We start from the raw sequence: 21,499 nt of genomic DNA, 5'->3' as shown, positions 1-21,499 counted from the left end.
TCTCTCTCTCTCTCTCTCTCTCTCTCTCTCTCTCTCTCTCTCTCTCTCTCTCTCTCTCTCTCTCTCTCTCTCTCTGTCCCCTGTGGCGGTGCAGTCATGGGGCCCCTCAGGGTTGAGCCCAGCGCACTGATAAACACAGTACCCATGGTGATCCTGGCCATCCCTCCCAAAACAAACAACAGGAGGATGTTTATCTGTGCCCCTTCCACTGACCCTGACCCCTGCTCTCAGTCTGAGCCCCGCCCTGTCTATTGCCACAACACTGCCTTTGTTCCTCCGCTCAGTCACCGTTGCACTATTACAAACATCACACTCCGCAAACTTCCACTGCTAATTTCCCTGCACAAACCGACCGAATGTGTAAGATGTGTGCGAGGTGTGTTTAGTGATGAAATTGACAACAAGCATTAGTTCTGACCATTTGACCGTAAGAAAGTTTTCTTCTTGTTGGACAGGTTGTAGCGTTTAAGCTGTTCTCAGCTCGAGGGGGAGATGCATTTGTTTTGTATACAGTAGACATCAGGCTTTCAAATATCGTGTGTGCCGATGTACCAGTAAAACTATTTTTGAACTCAACTTTAACTCAACTCAACTTTATTTATATAGCGCTTTTACAATTTTCATTGTTACAAAGCAGCTGCACATGAGACACATTGACTACAAGCAAAGCAATCAAAGTTGTACCTGCAAAAACAAGAAAAGGTTGAAACACAGAAGACAGACACACCCACACACAAAACACTCCACACACACAACACGCACACGCACCAACACACACAGACACACACACGGATGCGCACGCACACACACACAACACACACACACGTACGTACACAGACAAGTACGCACACACACACACACACGCTCAGTGAGAGCACACATTTAGGATAAAGAACCCAAGCCAGCACCATATTTATGTTTGTGAGATTTTTCTTTTTGAAAGTTATGAGCTTTGTATGCTTTTTATTTGTATCCGCTGCCCTCTAGTGGTCAATAGTAATACTGCATGATTCATGAACGCTCCACTTAGATTCATTCAAACCGGTTTACGGAGCGTTTGTAAATAACTCTGTAAGGAATATCTTTGTTTGGTAATCAAACTGTAGGGTGGGGTGACATGTAGTCATAAACAATGAAACAATAAAACAGAAGATTAAATGTACATTTTTTGTTTATAAGAAACTTGTTCAATCCCACAAGGAGCATTTGTGGGCTGTCAAACGATTAATCGCATCCAGAATAAAAGTTTGTGTTTACATAATATACGTCTGTGTACTGTGCGTATTAATATTGTATTTATAAACGCATATTTAGGAAATATTTGCATGTATTTATTTATATTTACTAATCATTTAAATTCTTTAAGAAAAATATAAAATATAACTTTCGTATATATGTATGTGTATGTGTTTCTTTTGTTTCCATTTTCATTTTTCTTAGGTAACTGTTATCAAATTATATTTGTATGTGTATGTGTACTATTTTGTATTATAAACACAGACATATACCATGTAAACAAGAACTTTTATTCTGCATGCGATCAGTCATGCGATTAATCGTTTGATCGCCCAAATGTGTGAAAAAACTTTTAGGAGCTATTTTTTACATCCGATCCAGTTAAATGAATGAAACCTCCCACTTCTTCCGTTGAGATGGTAATGAATTCGTTCTTTGTTTTGTTAGATGAAATGGAAATGGTTTTGTGTAAAAACTTTTGTGTTGTGTTCGTCAGGCATCTGAACAGTGAACACGCTCTGGATGACAAGAGTACAGCACAGTGCCGAGTTCAGATGCAGGTGGTTCAGCAACTGGAGCTACAGGTACTTCATTCCACACTTTGGAGGTTTTGTTTTGTTTGAATTTGTTTAAGATAAGTGTGATGGTCTTAGGTGTCGCTTGTTTTCTGTTTTGCATGTTGTTGAACATCCTGCTCTAATCTGAGCTTTAATCTTTCTTCCTGCTCTGTATGTACTGTATGTACAGTACGTACACATAAAGAAAAATTCCCAGCGTGAACAATAGACATCGTCTTCAGAAAGCTTATCTGTGTTACATGTCTGTTTTTGTGTGTGTTTGTCAAACAGCTCGCCAAAGACAAAGAACGCCTTCAGGCCATGATGGCCCACCTCCACGTCAAATCTACTGAACCCACACCAGCTCCTCAGCCAGTATGGGACATTATATTTACTCTTGCTGTCGCGTGTGTATATATAAACATATTATTCTTCAGTTGTTCTTTTACACAAGAGTTCAGACCTGGTTTATGGATTTCTTCTCAGGTGAATCTGGTATCCAACCTCACTCTTGCCAAGGGAACCGTTCCCAAAAGCACTCCCTCTATGAGCCTGTCCCAGAGTGCCACAGCCCCATCCACGCCGCTCACATCACTGCCCCAGAGCCCGTCCGTCATCATCCCCACCAGCCTGCACAGCATGGGACCCTTCCGCAAACGCTACTCTGACAAATATAACATGGCCATGGACCAAGGTGAGAACGTGTTTACAGTCACTATAATGCAGTTAAAACGCATTTATTCTGTTTTAAAGTCATTTTTAAATGCTATTGTTCAGATGTCAATAGAGCCAAGAAACAAGGGTGTTATAGCTAGATATTTCTTGTGTGGAATCAGATACGCATGTTGTGCCATTTGATGTGTTGTATCGCATACAACTAACCTAATTTTAGACCAAACAAACTTGACAAACGTGTCTGAACCTCTCTGGTGTTTCTCATAGATATAGTGCAGAATAAGGAGTTCTACCTGAGTGCTGAAGTCAGGCCTCCGTTTACTTACGCAGCTTTGATCAGACAGGTAAGGAACCACGACTCGACCCTGTCAAATCACATCTGATGAGACATCATCAACCATTTACTTAGCAAATACATTTGAGTTAAATCCTGTTCATTATACGTCATTGACACTGACAGTACATCAGCTACCAATGAAAGACACATTTTGTAACCTTTCGTTCATTTCTAGGCCATCTTGGAGGCTCCAGAAAAGCAGCTAACACTAAACGAAATCTACAACTGGTTCACTCGAACATTTGCGTATTTCAGACGCAATGCAGCCACGTGGAAGGTAACTAAAAATATGGAGTAAATCATTAGTTACATGGTGTCTAAAAAAAATTCTCATTGTTCATTCTCTCCTTTGCTTACACCAGCTTTAATCCTTATAGTAGCATGGCCTTGTAAACTAACGGTACTGTTTAGCGTGTTGACAAAATGTTTATATGCTCTCCTACTTGTAAGTCGCTTTGAATAAAAGCGTCTGCCAAGTGAATAAACGTAAATGTAAACCTGTACAGATTTCATGACGGCCTTAATGGCACAATTCACCCCAAAATAAAATAATCTGTCATTTAGTCACACTTATGTTGTTTAAAAGTTAAACCCGTTCATGACTCTTTCGTCTGTGGAACACAAACGAAGATATTTTGAGAAATGTCTCGGTGAATTTGTGTCTATACAGTTGAAGTCAATGGGTTCCAATATTGTTTGGTTACCAACATTCTTCAAAATATCTTCTTTTGTGTTATGCAGGTTTGTAATGACATGGGGGAGAGTAAATGATGACATACTTTTCTTTTTTGGGTAAACTGTGCCTTTGGAAGCCTCGTATCAGTTTTGATGTTCGATGTAAATAGGGTTTCGGTTGATAATGATGTCACTTTCTCTGGAATCCCAGAATGCAGTTCGCCACAACCTCAGTCTCCACAAGTGTTTCGTACGAGTGGAGAACGTGAAGGGGGCCGTTTGGACCGTGGATGAGATGGAGTTTCAGAAAAGGAGACCACAGAAAATCACTGGGTAAAAATGCATTTCATACTCAGAAAATAAAGAGTGACACGCTCAGATTCTTGTAAGGTCACTGATGCTAAAGGTGTTGAGATCTTTTGTTGGTTTTTGCAGATCTCCTCTGGTGAAGAACATTCAGTCCAGTTTGGGTCAGAGTCCTGCTTTATCTGCTTTGCAAGTATGAAGTCATTACATTCAATATCATTTGTCAATCATGAAGAAATGTCATTTTTTTATAGCTGAATTTGACGAAGTCACCCGTAGGCACCATAGAAGTGCTTAAAGAGGCCATTCCCTGTGATGCCATTCTTCACACTTTAGTTAGTGTGTAATGTTGCTGTTATAAACAATATCTGGAAAATGATAAAGCTCAAAGTTCAGTGCCAAGCGAGATATTGTCTTTAACAGAATTCGCTTTTCAAGGACTACAGAGAACGGCTGTAATCGGACTACAGCCCTCTACTTCCCGGGTACATGATGTCACTATTCCGAGTTTTTAAAAAACCTCCGCCCAAAGGAATACGCCAAAAAGGGGCGAGGCCTTCCTTAGAGAAGAGGAAGAGCCGCTGGAGTAGTGTTCGGTTATCAGAGATTGGTCATAAAAATTCAGCTACACACATTCTAAGATAACCAACGGTCAAATAACAGCTTCCATGACTTTAACATCGGCTGTGAAAGCTGTAATACACTGATATTGTGTGTGTGCGCATACCTCTAAAACACTTCTATGAAACGTCCTTTGAAGTCCTGCTTGCAAATGTCTCCTAGTCAATCTGCTTGTTTTATTATCCAATATAAAAAGGCAAAACGCTTCTGTTATTAGTGTTAATTAATATAACCGGTCTGACCCAATCGGTCCGGTGTCATTTCCTTCGCCATAGTAGGGAAAAATCGCGATCTCTAACAAAGATTGGCGTTTGCACATGCACTAGCAGACCTCCGTTACACTTCGATCGATCCGCATGTGTTTAACTGATAAAGTGAAGTTGACGCCGTAGTTACTGTTTATTGCTAAAAGCCAAAGCTTATGACTACACGTGCACTGAGAGGAGGACCGACCAATCACAACAGCCTGAGAAGCGTAAGCTCGCTGATATGGTATGGGTGGGACATCTTCATACACACACACACCCCAGAGCCCCAGAACCCCAGAGAGTTCACGGGAGCGTCACGTGATTCATGGAGCCTTCAGATAGTTCCAGGAAGTTATGTTTTATCTTTAAATGCTTTATTTCTTTATTTCTTTCATTTTTTTATTCATTAAATGGCTTTCGTCTTTAAATGGGTTAGAAGTTTACCTCAGTTGGTCTGTTTAGTCGCAGCTCCATATGCGTTACTAGTAACTTCCGGGAAATATTGAGAGCCTCCTTGTGCTGTGAAAAAACTGTTCCATTGGAGTCAACGGAGTTGGCAGAACTCTCTCTCTCAATGGCTCTGACACACTCTAAGTGGGGAACCAATCACGACAGACCTGGTCAGCTTTACCAATCAGAGCGTTTCGGAAGGAGGGATTTTATATATTCAGTTATGCCGCCTTATCCGAATTAATAAAACGTGTTGTTGCAGCACAAGTGTTATTTTTCGCGATTAAGTAATGTGATGTGTTGGTCATCAGGCGGCGATGGTGGACGGCAGTCTGCCCCTGTATGGCTCTGCGTCTTGTCTGAAGGCCCTGGCCAGCACTTTCCATGAGGACATGAGTTCTCAAGAGCATGATGATGGTTCTCACAGCGACTCCAGTCTGGAGCTGTCTCCTCTGCCCACACTGTAAGTCACACCTCCTCCCGGTCTGCTCAAACTCATATAAACTAGATATTGTGCATAACCGTAAAATAGAAGCAAACATTAGAAAAAGAGATCGGAATGGAAAGGACTCACATTTGTCATCTGTGTGCACAGGCATCAGTCTCAAATTAAAGAGGAGCACATGGAGGTGGAGGACTATAACGGCTCGATGTCTCCAGAGACGGAAGACCAGCAAAGTCCAGACACCAATCACGATGCAGAATACACAGATGATCACAGCCCAGCCTGTCAACCAGCTTTATCCTGAGATCCTCGCGGGTCCGCAGCCCCTCATTGATATCTGTCCCGTGTACCAACAGACTCTGAACCCTCACACATGAAAATGAAAGTCTTTATTTATTATTTCATTGTACCTGTTTCTGTTGAATGCAATGGATTGACCTCACTGGTACTAAAGGGCTCTCCTCCGTGTTGACGTTTATACACGACCAAGGTTTGCTCGTCAACTTGCAAAACATGAAGAGGGGACTGTAGGCTACACACATTTTGTTTGTATATTAAACACTACAGCGCCTGATTTGAATCTATGCGGAGAATGGTTTCTCTATCAACTAAAATCATTTCACACCTTCAGATTTTTAGGCGGTCTTGAGACCAGATTTAGTTTAGCTTTACCGCGAAACGTCAGACTCAGCTGAATGAAATGCTTTTCTTTGCAAGGTTGGAATCACTTCTGCCTCGATGCTGTTGGTAACGTGCGTCTTTAAATTTGGGGCTGCTCATTGGTGGAATGGAAACCGAAATTGTGAATGTCTATCTTTTTTACCTCTGTTTTTCCAGAAAAACACAAAACCAAAGGGGAACATTTTCTAACCAGCACTTGATGATGAATGTCTTTTCAAATTTTGAGTTTTGGCTTCTGTTTTGATTGTTCGTTCACTAGCGTGTACAGAAGGTTACTGTATTCCAATTATCCAGCACATTTACATAGAGACGACACTCGAGAAATGAAATCGTCCCTCAACAGTCCCGATCATTCAGTTGCTAGCAAAGCTTAACCAAATGTTTCTTTTGTATTTGAGTAGTGATGAGATTTTTGTCTAGTTTGGTTTGCTTGGTATAGAAGAACCATCAACAGTTACCAAAGATTGTAAAAGTAATGTTTGATGTTTTGTACCCTGTTTACATTGTCCCGTTTGATCCGGCCAAGACCAAGAAGTCTTCACTGTCTTGTAGATGAAAGTTTCAGATGCATTAAATGCCCTCATGCTCATGACATTGAGCAGATTATGAACTGTAATTGTGATCTGACGCCGCTAGTACTTGCTTGACAAGGAAAGAATGCATAACCATTGACTGAATAACTTATGAATGTTACAAGTCCAAACAAAATAGATGACCTCTATTTCAAATCAACTGTGTCGGTTTGTTCAACACTGGCCTTATGATAAATAAACTCTTAGTATAAGAATGTGAAAAAACGAAATGCTGACGGTGGTTTCTCTTTCATCAGTTTGATCCAAACACACTCAAAGTATTCAAACATTATTCGTAGGTATCATTTTTTTTAGCCTGCTTTGATTTTTAAAACTATTATGATCCTGTTTTTGTCTCCGTGTGGATGGTGGCCCAATAATGTATTTCATCAGACGTTATAATGCAGATACACACATCTGTTCGACAAATAAATGAGATCGTGAAATCAGTATATGGTACCATGACTTTACATTTCTTTATTATATTTTTCATTTGTGCATACACTGAAAAAATAGCATAGGGTAATAAAAAACCTTTTCTTATCAATTTCCTTCCATGTAGTCTTATTTACTTTCCAAGTCAGCTGCATGTGAGAAAATATATTACTACATACAAAGCTCAATAAGAAGATACAGAGCACAATATATTAACGTTGTCATAGACGTGTCTTGCTATCGGTCAATAACTCGATGATAAAGGCATGTAAAAGAAATGGCACAGCTTATATCGTAACTGAATGAATACACAAATGTCTTTGGTTATAAACAACTGCGGATTTTTTAAACCGCTCGTATTGTAAAAGTGAAGACTTCCACTTGTCATGTTTAAAGACCGAATACATTCCAATATGATGTTCTACTACACGTTGTGACAGAAAAGTGTGATGATGTTACATAAATGATGTCCTGTGGATGTCTATATTGTCGACCATAACGTGACGAAATACAGGTCTGTCCTACTCTTTACCGAATTCTCTCAGGTAATAAATCACATGACCATCAGCCTTCCATTATGACATCCTACATGACATAAAAATCCTCTCTATACTGGAACTCCAGAAGCTTGCTCGCAACGCCATGTCTGGTCCTCCATCTATACATCTATACATCTATACATCTCAAACCTCTTTAACTTGCGCTGCCGTTCGCTGACACACTGGGCCAGATGGAGAAAAACCACGGCACCTCAAAACAATATAAAGTTATAACACTATTTGACTTAAAGTATCACAACAAATGACATGAAAATATTAACCGCTGATTGTCATTATATCTGTGCAATTCATACATTCTGGAGTGCATATATTTCTTTTATTTAGGGGTCAATAGCAGTGCTTTCTTTTGGACGACCCCTGATGCTGAGACTATGTTGAGCATTTTTGGTGCTATGACTGATTTTATGTAACAGCTAAAGCCATTTACAATCCTATTAACAAACTATCTAACAAAATTCACTTGGTTAATACGGCTCCACCATTTATTGGTATATTATTGTGATGAATCGTGATTTGCGATAAAATTGTCACATTTTTGCACTGTGACAGTATGACTGTTTGCTATAAAAAACTGTAATGATGCTTTATGTTCCCAGAACGAATCAAGTAACACATCTTGTTGTACATACTTGAAGCATTATTGTGTCGCACATGGCGTTTTCCTTCAATACCGTGGAGCCCTGTTGCTTACATTCTGTACATGTTGTTTTGGTATAATATCAGCAGTAAAGCTTTTGTTTTTAAGGCTAAACTACACGCTTCTGTAGTGTCGTAGCCCTTAGTCTTTCTTTGTCTTTGACCAAAGATGCGTAAAGCCATGTTAGAACCTTAAGACAGTTGTGCGTGCAGATGTTATTCTTCATCCACGCGCTTCAGCGTCTTTGTGGTGCCAGCATAACCTTGTTAATGAAATTGACGATGGCCGTCGCCGGCTGTTCAGGATCTAGCTCTGCGAAAAGGTGGCACACGTTCTCTGCAACGCTCCCGGGCTTCTTAGCAACAAAGCCGAATACTCTGCGAGGACACGGAGAGATGAGATAGTGAGTAATTGATGATAAAACATTTCATGTGGACATATTAACCCAATAATACGTTATAGAGTGTTATAGAAGGTACAAGAAAAACAAATAAAGGCATGACCTAACAGGAAAGAAGAACAAACGCGTTATCGTTGCGTTTTATATTTCCTGCAGTAAATGCAAGTTCTGACTAATAAACAACCACCTTAGTTCACCCCAAAATATTTTTCGTCAACATTTATACACCTTCGTGACATTCAAAACCCGTACGTGCTTTCTTCTGTGGAACCCAAAAGAAGATATTTTGAGAAATGTCTCGGTGGTTTTGGAAATCAGTGGGGACCAAGGTTGTTCGGTTTCCAACATTCTTCAAAATATGTGACCCTGGACAACAAAACCAGTCTTATGGGTCAATTTTTCGAAATTGAGATTTTTACATAATCTGAAAGCTGAATAAATAAACTTTCTATAGATATATGAGTTGTTAGAATAGGACAATATCTGGCTGAGATACAACCGTTTAAAACTCTGGGATCTGAGAGCGCAAAAAAATCAAAATATTGAGAAAATTGCCTTTGCAGGGGCACTGTGGCAGACCATCCACTCACAAAAATAAAGTTTTTATATATTTAAGGCAGGAAATTTACAAAATATCTTTATGGAACATGATCTTTACTTAATATTCTAATGATTTTTGGCATAAAAGAAAAATCGATAATTTTGACCCACACAATGTATTTTTGTCTTTTACTAAAAATGTTCCCGTGCTACTTAAGACTGGTTTTGTGATCCAGGGTCACATATCTTCTTTTGTGTTTTGCAGAAGAAAACAACTCCTACGGGTTTGAAACGACGTGAGGGTGAATTAAATAATGACGGAATTTTGTTTTTAGTTGAACCTTTTATCCGGTTTAATCTATTACCAAATAAGAGCGTAAAGGAACAGGATGATCGATATAAAAAGCGTACTCCAAGGCTACATAAACATGCACAAACGCACATAATCAGCTCTCAAAACAGTCCAGACAAGACACACACAGCAACATTTGGACTTACTTAGACGTCGTGCTGTCTGTGTTAGTCCACCTATGGCAGCAAGAGGGAGACAGAGACAAAACTGAGGAACACGCATGCCACATTCACTCACACAAGAGGCAACATGCAACATGAGACAAACACACTCTACGCATGTATGCAAACAGTCTTGTTTTGCATAAGTCAGAACATGTTTTACTGTAGTGATGACGAACCTTCATACTCAAGGAGGGGTAATAAATGTCTTGTGAAGCAAAACGATACGTTTGTGATAGAAAATGATTCATATTTTGATCTTGTTTAGGGAAATTGTAATGTAAACAAGCAGTTTTTATTTTTAATCTGGCAGCTTTATATCTCATTGGTGACTAGTTGTCATCTGTCACCATCACTTAAGTAATTTGGGTTTTTAAAAACACATGAAGTGTTTCATTTGCAGTGTGGGACGTTTGTAAACCAAGCCCCAAAGCTTCTTCCACACACCACTTAACACATAAACACACAACAAACATTAATGCACATTACACACACAGAGCAGCCCACACAGGTTCATGCACGACACGGTTATTGTGTGTTAAAAGATAATGAAACTTTAGTTCGACTACTAGAATTCATTTGAACTCTTTCTCCGCCAGCATGTTTTAAAAGAAAGTTGCCAGTCATCGCCAACATTTTGATCATTTTTACAAAAATTGATGGGCAATGTGTCAAATTAAATAACAAAATAGGTATGTTATTTATCTTCCTTATATATATATATATATATATATAACCTCTGAAATGTGGTCAGGTTTGTTCAAAAAGCACAATGTTATTAATACAGTCCATGGTTTCACTGATATACAGTAGGGGGCACTGTTATTCATCTTCTGAAAGTGTACTGCGTCTACATGTTCAAAAACAACAAATACTGTACTTATGTTTGGATCGTTCCGAATCCAAATTTCCATTAAGGAAAGAGTTATCTAACGAAGGACGAAAAATTCAGTCTATTGCGGAGAAAGAGTTGAAAAGAAATAAACAAAACCTCCAAGTTTGGGACGAAAAGTCTTGCGGACAAATGAGGATAAGTTCTCACCTCCTGTCTTGTGGGTCCACACTGCTGAACGTCACACTGTTGATTGGATAATGTCTTCTGAAGAACACTCTGCAAAACATCTCAAAGTTAACAACTTTTATATTTCTTCCCCTATAAAACAGATATGTGGCTATCCTTTAAAAATCAAATACATATTCTCACTTGCTCTTGCTTTAATAAAACACACCACATCATACCTGCGTTGGCTGTCTGTCAGTGTAATGCCCTGAGCGGACACTTTAAAGTGGACGACTGTGGCAGAGGGTCGAGGGTTACGTGACACTGTTGCTCCGGTTGCTTTAGCAATGGCCTGCGGTCCTGTAAGTGACTCTGTCTCTACTGAGTTCAGGTACAGCACATTGCAGGCTGATGAGAGGGGTGAGAGGTCACACAGTATGTGAGGAGCGGGAGAGATGGGTCAGGGGTAAAATGCATTAACACACGCTCACCTGCTCCCTGTTTCAGAAGATCTGCAGCTGTGCTCATATTACTGGATGGCTGAACCTCTTGGACGTCACCTATTGGGTCTGTAAATGTCATTTTCAAGATTTATAGGTCAGTCTGTAAAGTTCAAACACGCTTTTTACTTTGGAAAAAAAACATAATATAAAACACACAGCTCTGTAAAAAATTAAGTGACCACTCCAAAGTTTTTCGTTTTTCTGAATTTACTATTTACATGTATATGTTTTAGAGACGAATTCTTTTCGTTCTGTGACAACATTTCTCTCAAATACCAAATAATTGTTTTTAATTTGCATTTATTTACAGGAAATAAAAACTAGACAAACTGATCAAAATGACAAAAAAAACTTGAATACTTGAATACTGCAAAGAAAACAAATGTATCATTCATTTTAAAACAATAAAACAGAGTTATCATAATTTAGCTTTTAGTTTTATTAATATTTTTAAATAGCTCTTATTTTTTTATTTTTTATGTTTATTGTAGTTGGCAATTTTGTTATCTGCTTTGTCAATTTATTTTTTAATATTGCTATATAAGTAAAAATATTTTTATTTTATTTTTGTATAGTTTTAATTAATTTTTTAGTTAACAATTTCAATGCCTACTCATTTTAATTTAGTTAAAACATTTTGAATAATATTAAGGCAGATATTTTATTAGATTTTTTTTAATCGTTTTTGTTTTAGTAAACTATAATAACCTTGCAATGCAATGGAAAATGCTTAAACAATCAATTAATTATTATTATTTACTATTTATTATTATTATTATTGTTTAGTTCAAAATACTTCAATGAAAAAGCTCACTTTTTAACCACAGCTATGTGTCTTGGCATGCTGTCAGTCTTTCACATTTCTGTAGGGACTTTATGTATTTGCAAGTCGCTTTGGATAAAAGACTCTGCTAAATGTCAATTTAAATGTTTATGTCACTCCTAAGGAATGCTTTTGTTGGAATGTAACAGACACTAGAATATACAAAATACATGTAGAAATTACGATTAAATGCAAAACTGGAGTGAGTTTAAAAGTGTGAAATGTTTTTCAGCCTTTTTATGTTTTGAGGCTTTGAATAAGATCCTACAATTTTCACACGGCTCACGGATGAAACTACACACTTGAGTTTAAATGCTGGGTTGTGGTGTCATCACACAGTGATATCTCAGCATGATGTGTTGACACGGCGAGTTGTGTTTACCTTTCTCTGGGATGCGGAGGGCACAGGGCAGAGAGATGGGTGTAATGGAGTGTTGATACACCAGTGCTGAAAGACTCCCTAACAATGACATAAAACACACAAACACTTTAAAACTGATTTCCAGATTGCAAACCAATGAGAATGAAGTCAGACAGTAACTAACAAACAAGACCTCTGATATTCTAATACAGAAAAACAGATGCTTCATTAAAGGTATGATATTTTTAACCTCTAAAACTTATGGCTGCGCTTTCACTTTCTATAAAATAATGTGCAGAACTATCTGGCAAATTTGATATTCTGCGGGAGTTTATAACACAGATAGAATAGAGATCAGACCGTATTGTTGTCTGCATACCTTGCAAAACATATCGCCAGCTAAAAATCATAAAATCATTTTCACTTCCACCTCACGTCAACGTTTCATCATATAACCATGCTATTCAAAAACACTTTTGATGTTGACCTCCTGAATGTAGGTAAAGGACCACAAACACACTTACCAAAGTATGGCTCATTCTGACAGCCCTTGATCTTCACTCCTCGTGGCCCGGTCTCGATCAGAAAATGTCTCACCAGTTGATCCAGAGGGTCCCCTCCTGCTCAGACAGGAAATGACACGTAAACATCGCTGTATGATGAAATATTACACTTCAGCTGCGATTAATGGATATTTAGATAACTGTTTACAGACACAAACTACTTCAAGTTGTAGAAAGCATGTGCTAAACAGTTTTTAATGATGTCTCAGTTAAACATTTAGATGTGGAGTGCCAAACTAAACATCAGTGCTCTTGTTTGCTCTGCTATAAATGATACTCCAGCTGTCAATAGCATGAACATTCACTTCAGATGTCATTCAGTGCAAGTTTAACAAAACACACCTATAGATGTCATTTATTCACACTGAACTTGGATAAGTAAAAATGTATTTGATCAAAATCAAAATTTAAAGATAAGAAAAACATTAATGTACAATTAATGTAAACAAATACATTACAAAAATTACCGCTTACTCAGTATTTCAATATAATGCTTCATGTTATTCCAGTACACTGAAAAATGAATTTCTTTACATAGTATTTTTGTCTTGTTTTCAAGTACAAATATATAAATTCTTAAAGGGGTCATATAACACGGCTAAAACGAATATTCTCATTTGTTTTAGATGTAATGCAATGTGTATACAGGATTTAAGGTTAAAAAACGCTGTATTTTCCACATACCGTGCATGTTTGTATCTCCTCTTTTCCCCGCCTCTCTGATTTTTAACAAAGCTCATGGCTCTGAAAAGCGAGGTGTGCTATGATTGGCCAGTTAACCAGTGCGTAGTGATTGGTGGAATACTGCAAGCGTGTGAGGGAAATGTAACGCCTCTTACCATATTTGGAACATCAGGTTCCAAAGCGATTGTACTGACAGGTACGCCCAGCTTACCTGCGTATACATTTGGGCGGTCTTAGTCCAATCATACCACGAACTGATGTAGATTTGTGGGGGTGTGGTTACACGAGGCGTTTCAGGCAGGTCTGGGTGAGCATTCGCTTTTAGATAGAATGCATCTTTTGTTCCCACACTTTCATTTTTGCAATTTTACGTGTCTAATACATGCATGGGCAACTTATAACACACCAAAGACACAGAAAAACATGTGTTCATGCCATATGACCCCTTTAAGTCAAAATACATTTTCTTGAGAAGCAATTAGACAGTAGTCTTAAAATAAGCAAAAGTATTTGCCAATGGGGTAAAAAATACACTTAAATTAAGTTTGCCTGTTTATTAACATAATTCAAGTTTATTTTTCTGACCATATCTCCAGATATCTTTGCTCGCTTAATTTTCGTATTTTCTGTCAGAAAACAAGAATATATATCTTGCTCCTCAAGTAAATGTACCTTGATTTAAGAATTTTTAGATTTTCACTGGAAAACAAGAAATATATATTTTTTGCAGGGTATTGCAAAGGCTAGAATAACATGAAGAATTATACATTATAAAATTATTATGACATTTTTGGTAATAACGACATTTTTTTATCCACCCTGAACATTTTTCTGCAATAATAGAATGTTGATTATTAGGATGTCTCATTTTTACTATAATAAATAGTTTATCTGTGCATGTACGAGCTGCGCATGTACAAAACTTTATTTTTTAAAATTTGTTTTTAAAACAAATATTATACCAAAAACGTGGAAATCATTAATTATTAAAAAATGGAGATCCTTCAGACCCAAGTAATTATCGTCCTGTCTCTAGATTATCTGTATTGGCGAAAGTATTTGAGTCCTTGATAAATGAACAATTAAAGCAGTTTTTAAAAGATAATGATATTCTTATTGATCACCAATCTGGTTTCAGAGCAGGTACCATAACTGCAGCGCTGTCTGTTACAAATAAGCTCATAACTTCATTAGATAACAAAAAACCACATGCAGCATTATATGTAGATCTGTCAAACGCCTTTGATTCTGTTGATCACATAGTTGATTATGGGGACATTGTTTATATGCATGCAGACTCTTCTGTATTAAGGAAATTGGATATTGTCCAATTATTTGAACCTGTTTCAACTCTTCGCGAATCGGCGGCGCGTTTGAGGCGTTCTTCCACGCGAATTGAAAAAATTCAACTCGAGCTATGAAGAACGCCTTAAACGCGCCGCCTGATTCGCGGCAATCGCACCGCCTGCTGCGAGTTCGCGTCTTTGCATTGACTTTGTATGTAATTTACTCGCGCCAGTGAGAACACAGCATAAGAATAAACATAACGTTATCTCTGTTCACTTGTTAGTTTAGTTATTGTTATAGTTATCGTTCTTGATGTGAATGTGCCTTCAGCTTTACAGTAAACAAGCCGTTATGAACACAATAACCAACAGAGAGCTACAGTAGTGTTGATGTTTTTCTGTTAACTCGTTCACGTTTTGAGGTGATGTAGCTCTGTTAGAGTACTTCAGAGGCAGTCGTGTGTTTCCTGTGCAGACAGACAGATTCAGGAGCAACACGAGATTAATGTTGGTCTGAGGAAATGCCTGCAGATGTGATGTACCTTTGCTGCTGTGGTTGTTGATGTTGGGGGGTGGGCTGGCAACTTTCAGAGCCAGGCCGTAAGCCCCCTGGAAAGAGTTACTGTCTCGGAAGAGGAAGGCCCCCGGCTCTCTTTCCTTCAGTGCTGCTATAGCTGTTGAACAGAGAGACAGTTTAACATCCAAAGCATATGGAACAGCCATCTGATGCATGTGCAAAAGGGATAGTTCAGACAACAAAATCAGTTATTTATTCATTCAAAACCTGTATATGACTCTTTCTTCTGTTGAACACAAAAGAAGATATTTCGAGAAATGTCTCAGTGGTTTTGTGTTCATATAATGGAAGTCAATGTTGTTTTGTATTCTTCAAAATATCTTCTTTTGTGTTCTGCAGAAGTAAGAAAGTCACACAGGTTTGAATTTTCATTTTTTGTTTAGCTCACCTTGTTCTCTAGAGATGCCCGGTTTATACCAAAACCGTGAGCTGTCCTGCACAAATTTCACACTGATACGGCTGCCCATCTCGCCCTCTCCACCGACGTCCCCCTGTCCTGCAGACACGGTCAGCTCCCCCACTGAAGGAGAGAATGTAACGTGGTGCTGACCCATGGACGCCCTCAGGGTTCCGGAACGTCCGTTGGGTGAGCCGGGCAAACCAGATGGGCGGCGTTTCTCGGGCAGAGGAGGTTGTGGAACGGCTGGACAAGTCGAGTAGGAGCCTGGAGGAGGTGACGGGGTGCAGCCTGTTGGAGAAACAGGGAAGGTGGGGGTGGACTGGGGGCTTCCATCCATACCAGAGCACATGTGTGAGCTTTCAGTACCCAACATTAACTTCCTGCCCAGAGTGGCGAATCCGGGCACGGGGGGTTCGGGACTTTCGTGGTCGGCAGCGGGCGGTTGTGGGGAAGCAGGTTTGGGGACGTCTGGTTCGGGTGATTGTGATACTCCATTGCGAGGCGTGATGGATTCATCAGAGATGGGACAGGAGGAGGGCGGTTGTGTTGTTGTTTGTGTTACAGTCTCTGGTTGTGTCTGTGGTGTTGATACAGTTTCTCCTCTGGGTGGCGCTGTAGGCGAGCAGTTTGTTGGTGGTTGCGTGGATTGTGATGGAGGGGTTTGGGGGGCGGGGTGTTCTGGCGTGGTGGGGACTTGTGGGGTTCGAGGCGGGGAATAGGTGGAGTGTTGCTGAGTTGCGGGCGTGGCTGGGAACGGGTGGGGCTCGGGAATCTCTTGATTGGAGGGGAGGGCAGCGTGTCGAAGCACCTGATTGGTTCCGTGGGAATGCTGGTCTGGTGGGTGTGGCCTGTGTTGATAGTGGGTCGAATTGTTTTCGCTTTTTATGTCTCTCGAGTCATACTCACGGGCACTCGGGCTGGAAAAGAAGATCTCGAATTTAACATATTTCTGTGTTCATGTGATGAGTAATACAAACACAATATGAGTTTATTACCTCTCCTGTGTTCGTAAAGGGCTGCTGGTGTGGACAGGTGTTGGAGGTCCTGAAATTTCAGAGGGTGTGGAACATGGAGCGTGATGTGTCCGTCGCAGGGAAACATGGGTAATGTGATTACGCCAGCCTATGGCATCTGCACCAGGGCAATCTGATGGAGGGAGAGCGTGGAAAAACTGAGGACTGCTACCGAACAAACATACAGAGATGAAATTCAACAAATGAAACTACAAAACTGCATTTTTTGATCATCTGTACAAATATCTAATAGGGCTTCCAAACGATTAATCGCGATTAATCGCATCCAGAATAAAAGTTTGTGTTTACATAATATATGTCTGTGTACTGTGCGTACTAATTTTGTATTTACAAACACATACACGTACATGTATACATATGTAGGAAATATTTAGATGTATTCATTTATATTTACCAATAATTAAAATGATATAAAACATTTATTAATTTGTATATTTTATATTTTTCTTAAATATATGCATGTATGTGTATGTTTTTATAAATACAAAATGAATACGTATAGTACATAGACATATATTATGCAAACACAGACTTTTATTCTGGATGCAATTAATCGCGATTAATCGTTTGACAGCCCTAATATCTAAACATGCTCAAATTAAAATACATTCACTTGAGAAGCAAAATGACATAAGATATTGGCCCTCATCTCACGTCAGGTTTCAACTCAAGTTTTTGTGCTTGTTTGCATGAAGGTCTGTGAACGTTGCACCTGTTTAATATTATATGTTAACGGAATAACAAGAAAACAGCTTGTGTTTTCATTTAGTTTAACAAATGAAAAATGTTCCTCACATGACACTGCCGTATACTTTAGACTTGACCACAGTAATCTGTAAATTAAAGTATATTGTAGAATATTATAGTAATTACTACACATTTTTTACTTATACTGTATAATACTGTAGTATTAACTATTATTAGTTTAATAGTGAATTGATAAACCACAGGCAATACTGCAGTATGCTTATATTTACTATAGTGAGGTTCAAAAACAAAGTTTAATTTCACTATGGTTTATTATAGCAAATACTTAAGTATACTATAGTATACTACTTTCATGTGGGCATTTTATTAATAAAGTATTTTCATACAAAATTTAATGTTTATTTAATTGATTGAAATTACAAGGTTAACCGGTGTGTTTGGTATAGACCAGTTTCTCTTCAAACTAAATCACACGTAATGCGCTCATTTTTGTTAGATTGATAAATGAGACCCATTGAGTCTTGTTTTCTGAGTAATAAACCAGAAAAAAATCTGCCAAATAGTATATGTGGTAGCATAAACTATTTGGAAGAATGTTAGCAACTGAGATTTCTGGGACATTATTGACGACCATAGCAGCAAAAATACAATGGTGGTCAAAAGTGCCCCAGAACTGTTTGCTGATCTACAATCTTCAAAATGTCTTCTTTTGTGTTCAAAAGAACCAAAAAAAAGATTAAGTAATTTTTCCTACTATGGGAGTCAATGGGGGGCAAGATCTGTTTGGTTATAAGCATTCTTCCAAATATCTTTCTCTGTGTTCATCAGAACAATGACATTTATTCAGATTTGGAACAACTCGAAGGTGAGTAAATGATGACAGAATTTTCATTTTTGGGTGAAGTGTCCCTTTAAGGGATTTTTTAAACCAAAAAATACAGAAGTGTTTTTACTCTTAAGTATATTGTCAACTATTTGCACTTTATCAGAATGTTTTTACATTGTATTTTTTTTACTTTGGATTTGGATTTTGGATTTGGATTCAATTTATTGTCATTGCACATGTACAAGTACAAGGCAACGAAATGTGACCTCTGCATTTAACCCATCCAGAGAGTAGTGAACACACGTACCCCCGGAGCAGTGGGCAGCTATCACTACAGCGCCCGGGGAGCAAGTAGGGGTAAGGTGCCTTGCTCAAGGGCACCTCAGTTGTTACCCGCCGGGCCTGGGAATCGAACCGGCAACCTTCTGGTCATGAGTCCGACTCTCTAACCATTAGGCCACAACTGCCCCTTTACTACATCATAAAGCATATATCATATTTTTCACTACATTTCATAAATACCTAACACTTAAGTACATTGAAAATGTAGTACTTTCTTCTACTCGAAAATGTTACTTGAAACAAGTAAGAGAGTACTAGGTTTTTTATTTACTTGAGCCCTAATGGCAAAAAACATAAAAGCGCACTCATGAAATGTTGTGGAGTAAATGTTCACTAATGTAGTGAAGTAAAATTCGTCCAATGTAAAAACACTGATTACAGATCAGATACGTTACAGATACTTGAAAAATGTAAAAAATGCTTACTGTAAATACTGTCCACCTCTGCAAAATACATTTACCAAACCTTCATAAAAAAGTCCAGTGGCCCAATACAGTAATAATATCTTCTTGCAATGTTTAATGCAGTGTTTTACACATGTAATTATGTGAGGTAATGACCATACACAAACCTAAACACAATTATTCACGTATATTTTGGGTAATTGTAGCAGTCAATGCATTTCTAGAATGCTCTCACCTGTATTTGTGTCAGAGGTGTATTGCTGAGGGTGTGGATCTGTCTGGTTGTCTGTAGGTCCACCGGCATGATGTGTTGGACCAGGACAAGCGGCAGAGGTAGGAGGGAGGGGTGACGTAGACTCCGACTGGTATCCTGATGCATATCCACGGCTCTCAGAGGGCGACGGCTGGTAGGGTGAGCAGGGGCACGTCTGGTGCGGTGTCTGGTACCCGCTGGAGCTGCTGCTGTATTTGAGGTCCAGATGGGCATGAGAGTGAGACCGGGACGGTTCGGGGTACGCGGGGTGGCCGGCGGGGAGGGGATCGAAGTTAAATGCTGGTAGGTCATGACCGTGGGGCCCATAAGGGGATACGGTGGCCCTTCTGTGCCAATACTCCGCCTCTCGTTCCCTCTCCCAGTGTAGCTCTGCTTCTCTGTCCCAGTGGAGCGTCATTTCACGGCCCCTCCTCAGCCCTGCCTCCCGGTCCCATAACTCCGCCCCTCTTGGGATGTCAGACTCTCTGCCACGCCTTAAGCCAGCGTCTCGGTGTAGCTCCGCCTCCCTTTCCCAGTGCAGTCCCTCCTCTCTGTCCAATCGGAGGGTGTGGAAGTCTTCTCGGCGAAGACAGCAATCCCGACAGGGACAGCCGGGCGGCACAAGGCCGTCTAGCATCATGACATCATGATAGGGGCCGGTGGGTTTAGTATGGTTGTGGTGATGATGGGGGTATGGAATGTAATCATCAGCCCTGCAGAGCAGTCGGCCATTGGGTGACATACCATGTTGATGTGGGCTGATGTCTTGGGAAGGATAAGAACAGAGGTGACGTGAGGGTCCCTCCGAGCAAGTGCGGTGAAGGTAGTGCTGTGAACCTTGTTGGCGGTCCCAGAGGAGGTCGGGAGGTGGCAGCGACTGGTGAGGATGGGCACTGTGGTGTTGGCAAAGCCCTATGATGGATGGCATACTTGGAGAGGGCGCACCAGCGTGTCCGTTAGTGGCGGCGGGTCGATCGAGGCAGTAGCCGTTGGATAAATGATGAAGTCCGTCGCATCCGGGCTCGACACACTGCTGGGACCGATATCCCACCCGACACGAACACGAGCGGCCTAACCTCAGTGACCCTGTCCGTTCGGGAGGCAAAGAGTCGCCGTCGTCCAAAATGGCCGTCTCTCGGTCGCGATCTCTTCCCACTCCGTCACCCTCTATCCCGCCGAGCAGGCGCTCGAGCTCCTCCCTCTCCTGCTGGGTGGGCGGGGCCGGTAGGGTTGGTTCATCGAGGCGGTCCGGAGGAACAGACGAGTGTCCAGAATCGGTGCTGACAGAGAGGAGATGACTGGGCCGCTCCTCTGAGCTTCTCGCAGGGCTCCCGTTGGTGGAGGGAAGGGAGGCGGAACCCGCAGCGCGTCGCTTTTTGATCTGTGCGTACAGGCTTCCGTCAAGAGGCCCTCGTGTGTGCGCGATATCTGGTGAGATGTAGAAATCATGGTTTTTGAGATGATTCAGAAGAATACGCAAGTCTTTACAGCACAAAAATGTACTTCCGCAATAAAGGTTCTTTGTAAAAAAAAGAACTGTGCCATTTTCCACCCACAGTTATTCAGCCTAACTTCAATAATGATTATCTTTATTTAATGGTCGTAATTTTTCGGAGGATCTATTGACAGAAATGCAATATAATATACACAACTATGTGTTCAGAGGTGTATAAAGACCTTACATAACAAAGCGTTATTATTACCTTAGAATGAGATATTTCTATCTACATACTTTTCGGGTCCACTTACATGGAAGTCTCCATGTTGTTTCTACAGTAGCCCTAAACGGACAAACTGCTCAACAGAGCGCATTTCGTAAATACAATATCTCCTTCGGCAAAGAAGTG

General features: G+C 40.0%; 2 protein-coding genes across 10 annotated transcripts in view; one reads left to right on the top strand and one right to left on the bottom strand.

The window, feature by feature from the left end:
- foxp1a (forkhead box P1a) overlaps positions 1-7,255 on the top strand; it is a 34,156-nt gene extending 26,901 nt beyond the window's left edge. For all 5 annotated transcript variants that reach the window (XM_057363013.1, XM_057363014.1, XM_057363011.1 and 2 more), the window contains 9 exons: positions 1,733-1,820; positions 2,085-2,168; positions 2,280-2,487; positions 2,736-2,812; positions 2,981-3,082; positions 3,692-3,813; positions 3,916-3,979; positions 5,417-5,568; positions 5,701-7,255. In XM_057363013.1, coding sequence (XP_057218996.1) covers positions 1,733-1,820; positions 2,085-2,168; positions 2,280-2,487; positions 2,736-2,812; positions 2,981-3,082; positions 3,692-3,813; positions 3,916-3,979; positions 5,417-5,568; positions 5,701-5,854 — 1,051 coding nt within the window. In that variant the 3' untranslated portion in view covers positions 5,855-7,255. The remainder of the gene's footprint in view (positions 1-1,732; positions 1,821-2,084; positions 2,169-2,279; positions 2,488-2,735; positions 2,813-2,980; positions 3,083-3,691; positions 3,814-3,915; positions 3,980-5,416; positions 5,569-5,700) is intronic.
- An 88-nt stretch (positions 7,256-7,343) lies between these two features.
- tns2a (tensin 2a) overlaps positions 7,344-21,499 on the bottom strand; it is a 51,539-nt gene continuing 37,383 nt past the window's right edge. For 4 of the 5 annotated variants that reach the window (XM_057363005.1, XM_057363007.1, XM_057363008.1 and 1 more), the window contains 11 exons: positions 19,635-21,080; positions 17,081-17,231; positions 16,074-17,002; positions 15,651-15,782; positions 13,100-13,195; positions 12,597-12,674; positions 11,380-11,457; positions 11,128-11,296; positions 10,931-10,999; positions 9,874-9,903; positions 7,344-8,812 (listed from right to left, as the gene is read on the bottom strand). In XM_057363005.1, the coding sequence (XP_057218988.1) occupies positions 8,671-8,812; positions 9,874-9,903; positions 10,931-10,999; positions 11,128-11,296; positions 11,380-11,457; positions 12,597-12,674; positions 13,100-13,195; positions 15,651-15,782; positions 16,074-17,002; positions 17,081-17,231; positions 19,635-21,080 (3,320 nt within the window). In that variant the 3' untranslated portion in view covers positions 7,344-8,670. The remainder of the gene's footprint in view (positions 8,813-9,873; positions 9,904-10,930; positions 11,000-11,127; positions 11,297-11,379; positions 11,458-12,596; positions 12,675-13,099; positions 13,196-15,650; positions 15,783-16,073; positions 17,003-17,080; positions 17,232-19,634; positions 21,081-21,499) is intronic. The other variant, XM_057363006.1, reaches the window with a different exon arrangement.

The sequence above is a fragment of the Triplophysa rosa genome, linkage group LG21 (assembly GCF_024868665.1).
Source record: "Triplophysa rosa linkage group LG21, Trosa_1v2, whole genome shotgun sequence".
In the NCBI taxonomy this organism is placed as follows: domain Eukaryota; kingdom Metazoa; phylum Chordata; class Actinopteri; order Cypriniformes; family Nemacheilidae; genus Triplophysa; species Triplophysa rosa.
Note: the sequence above shows the minus strand (reverse complement) of the source record. Positions and strands in the feature narration are given on the sequence as shown.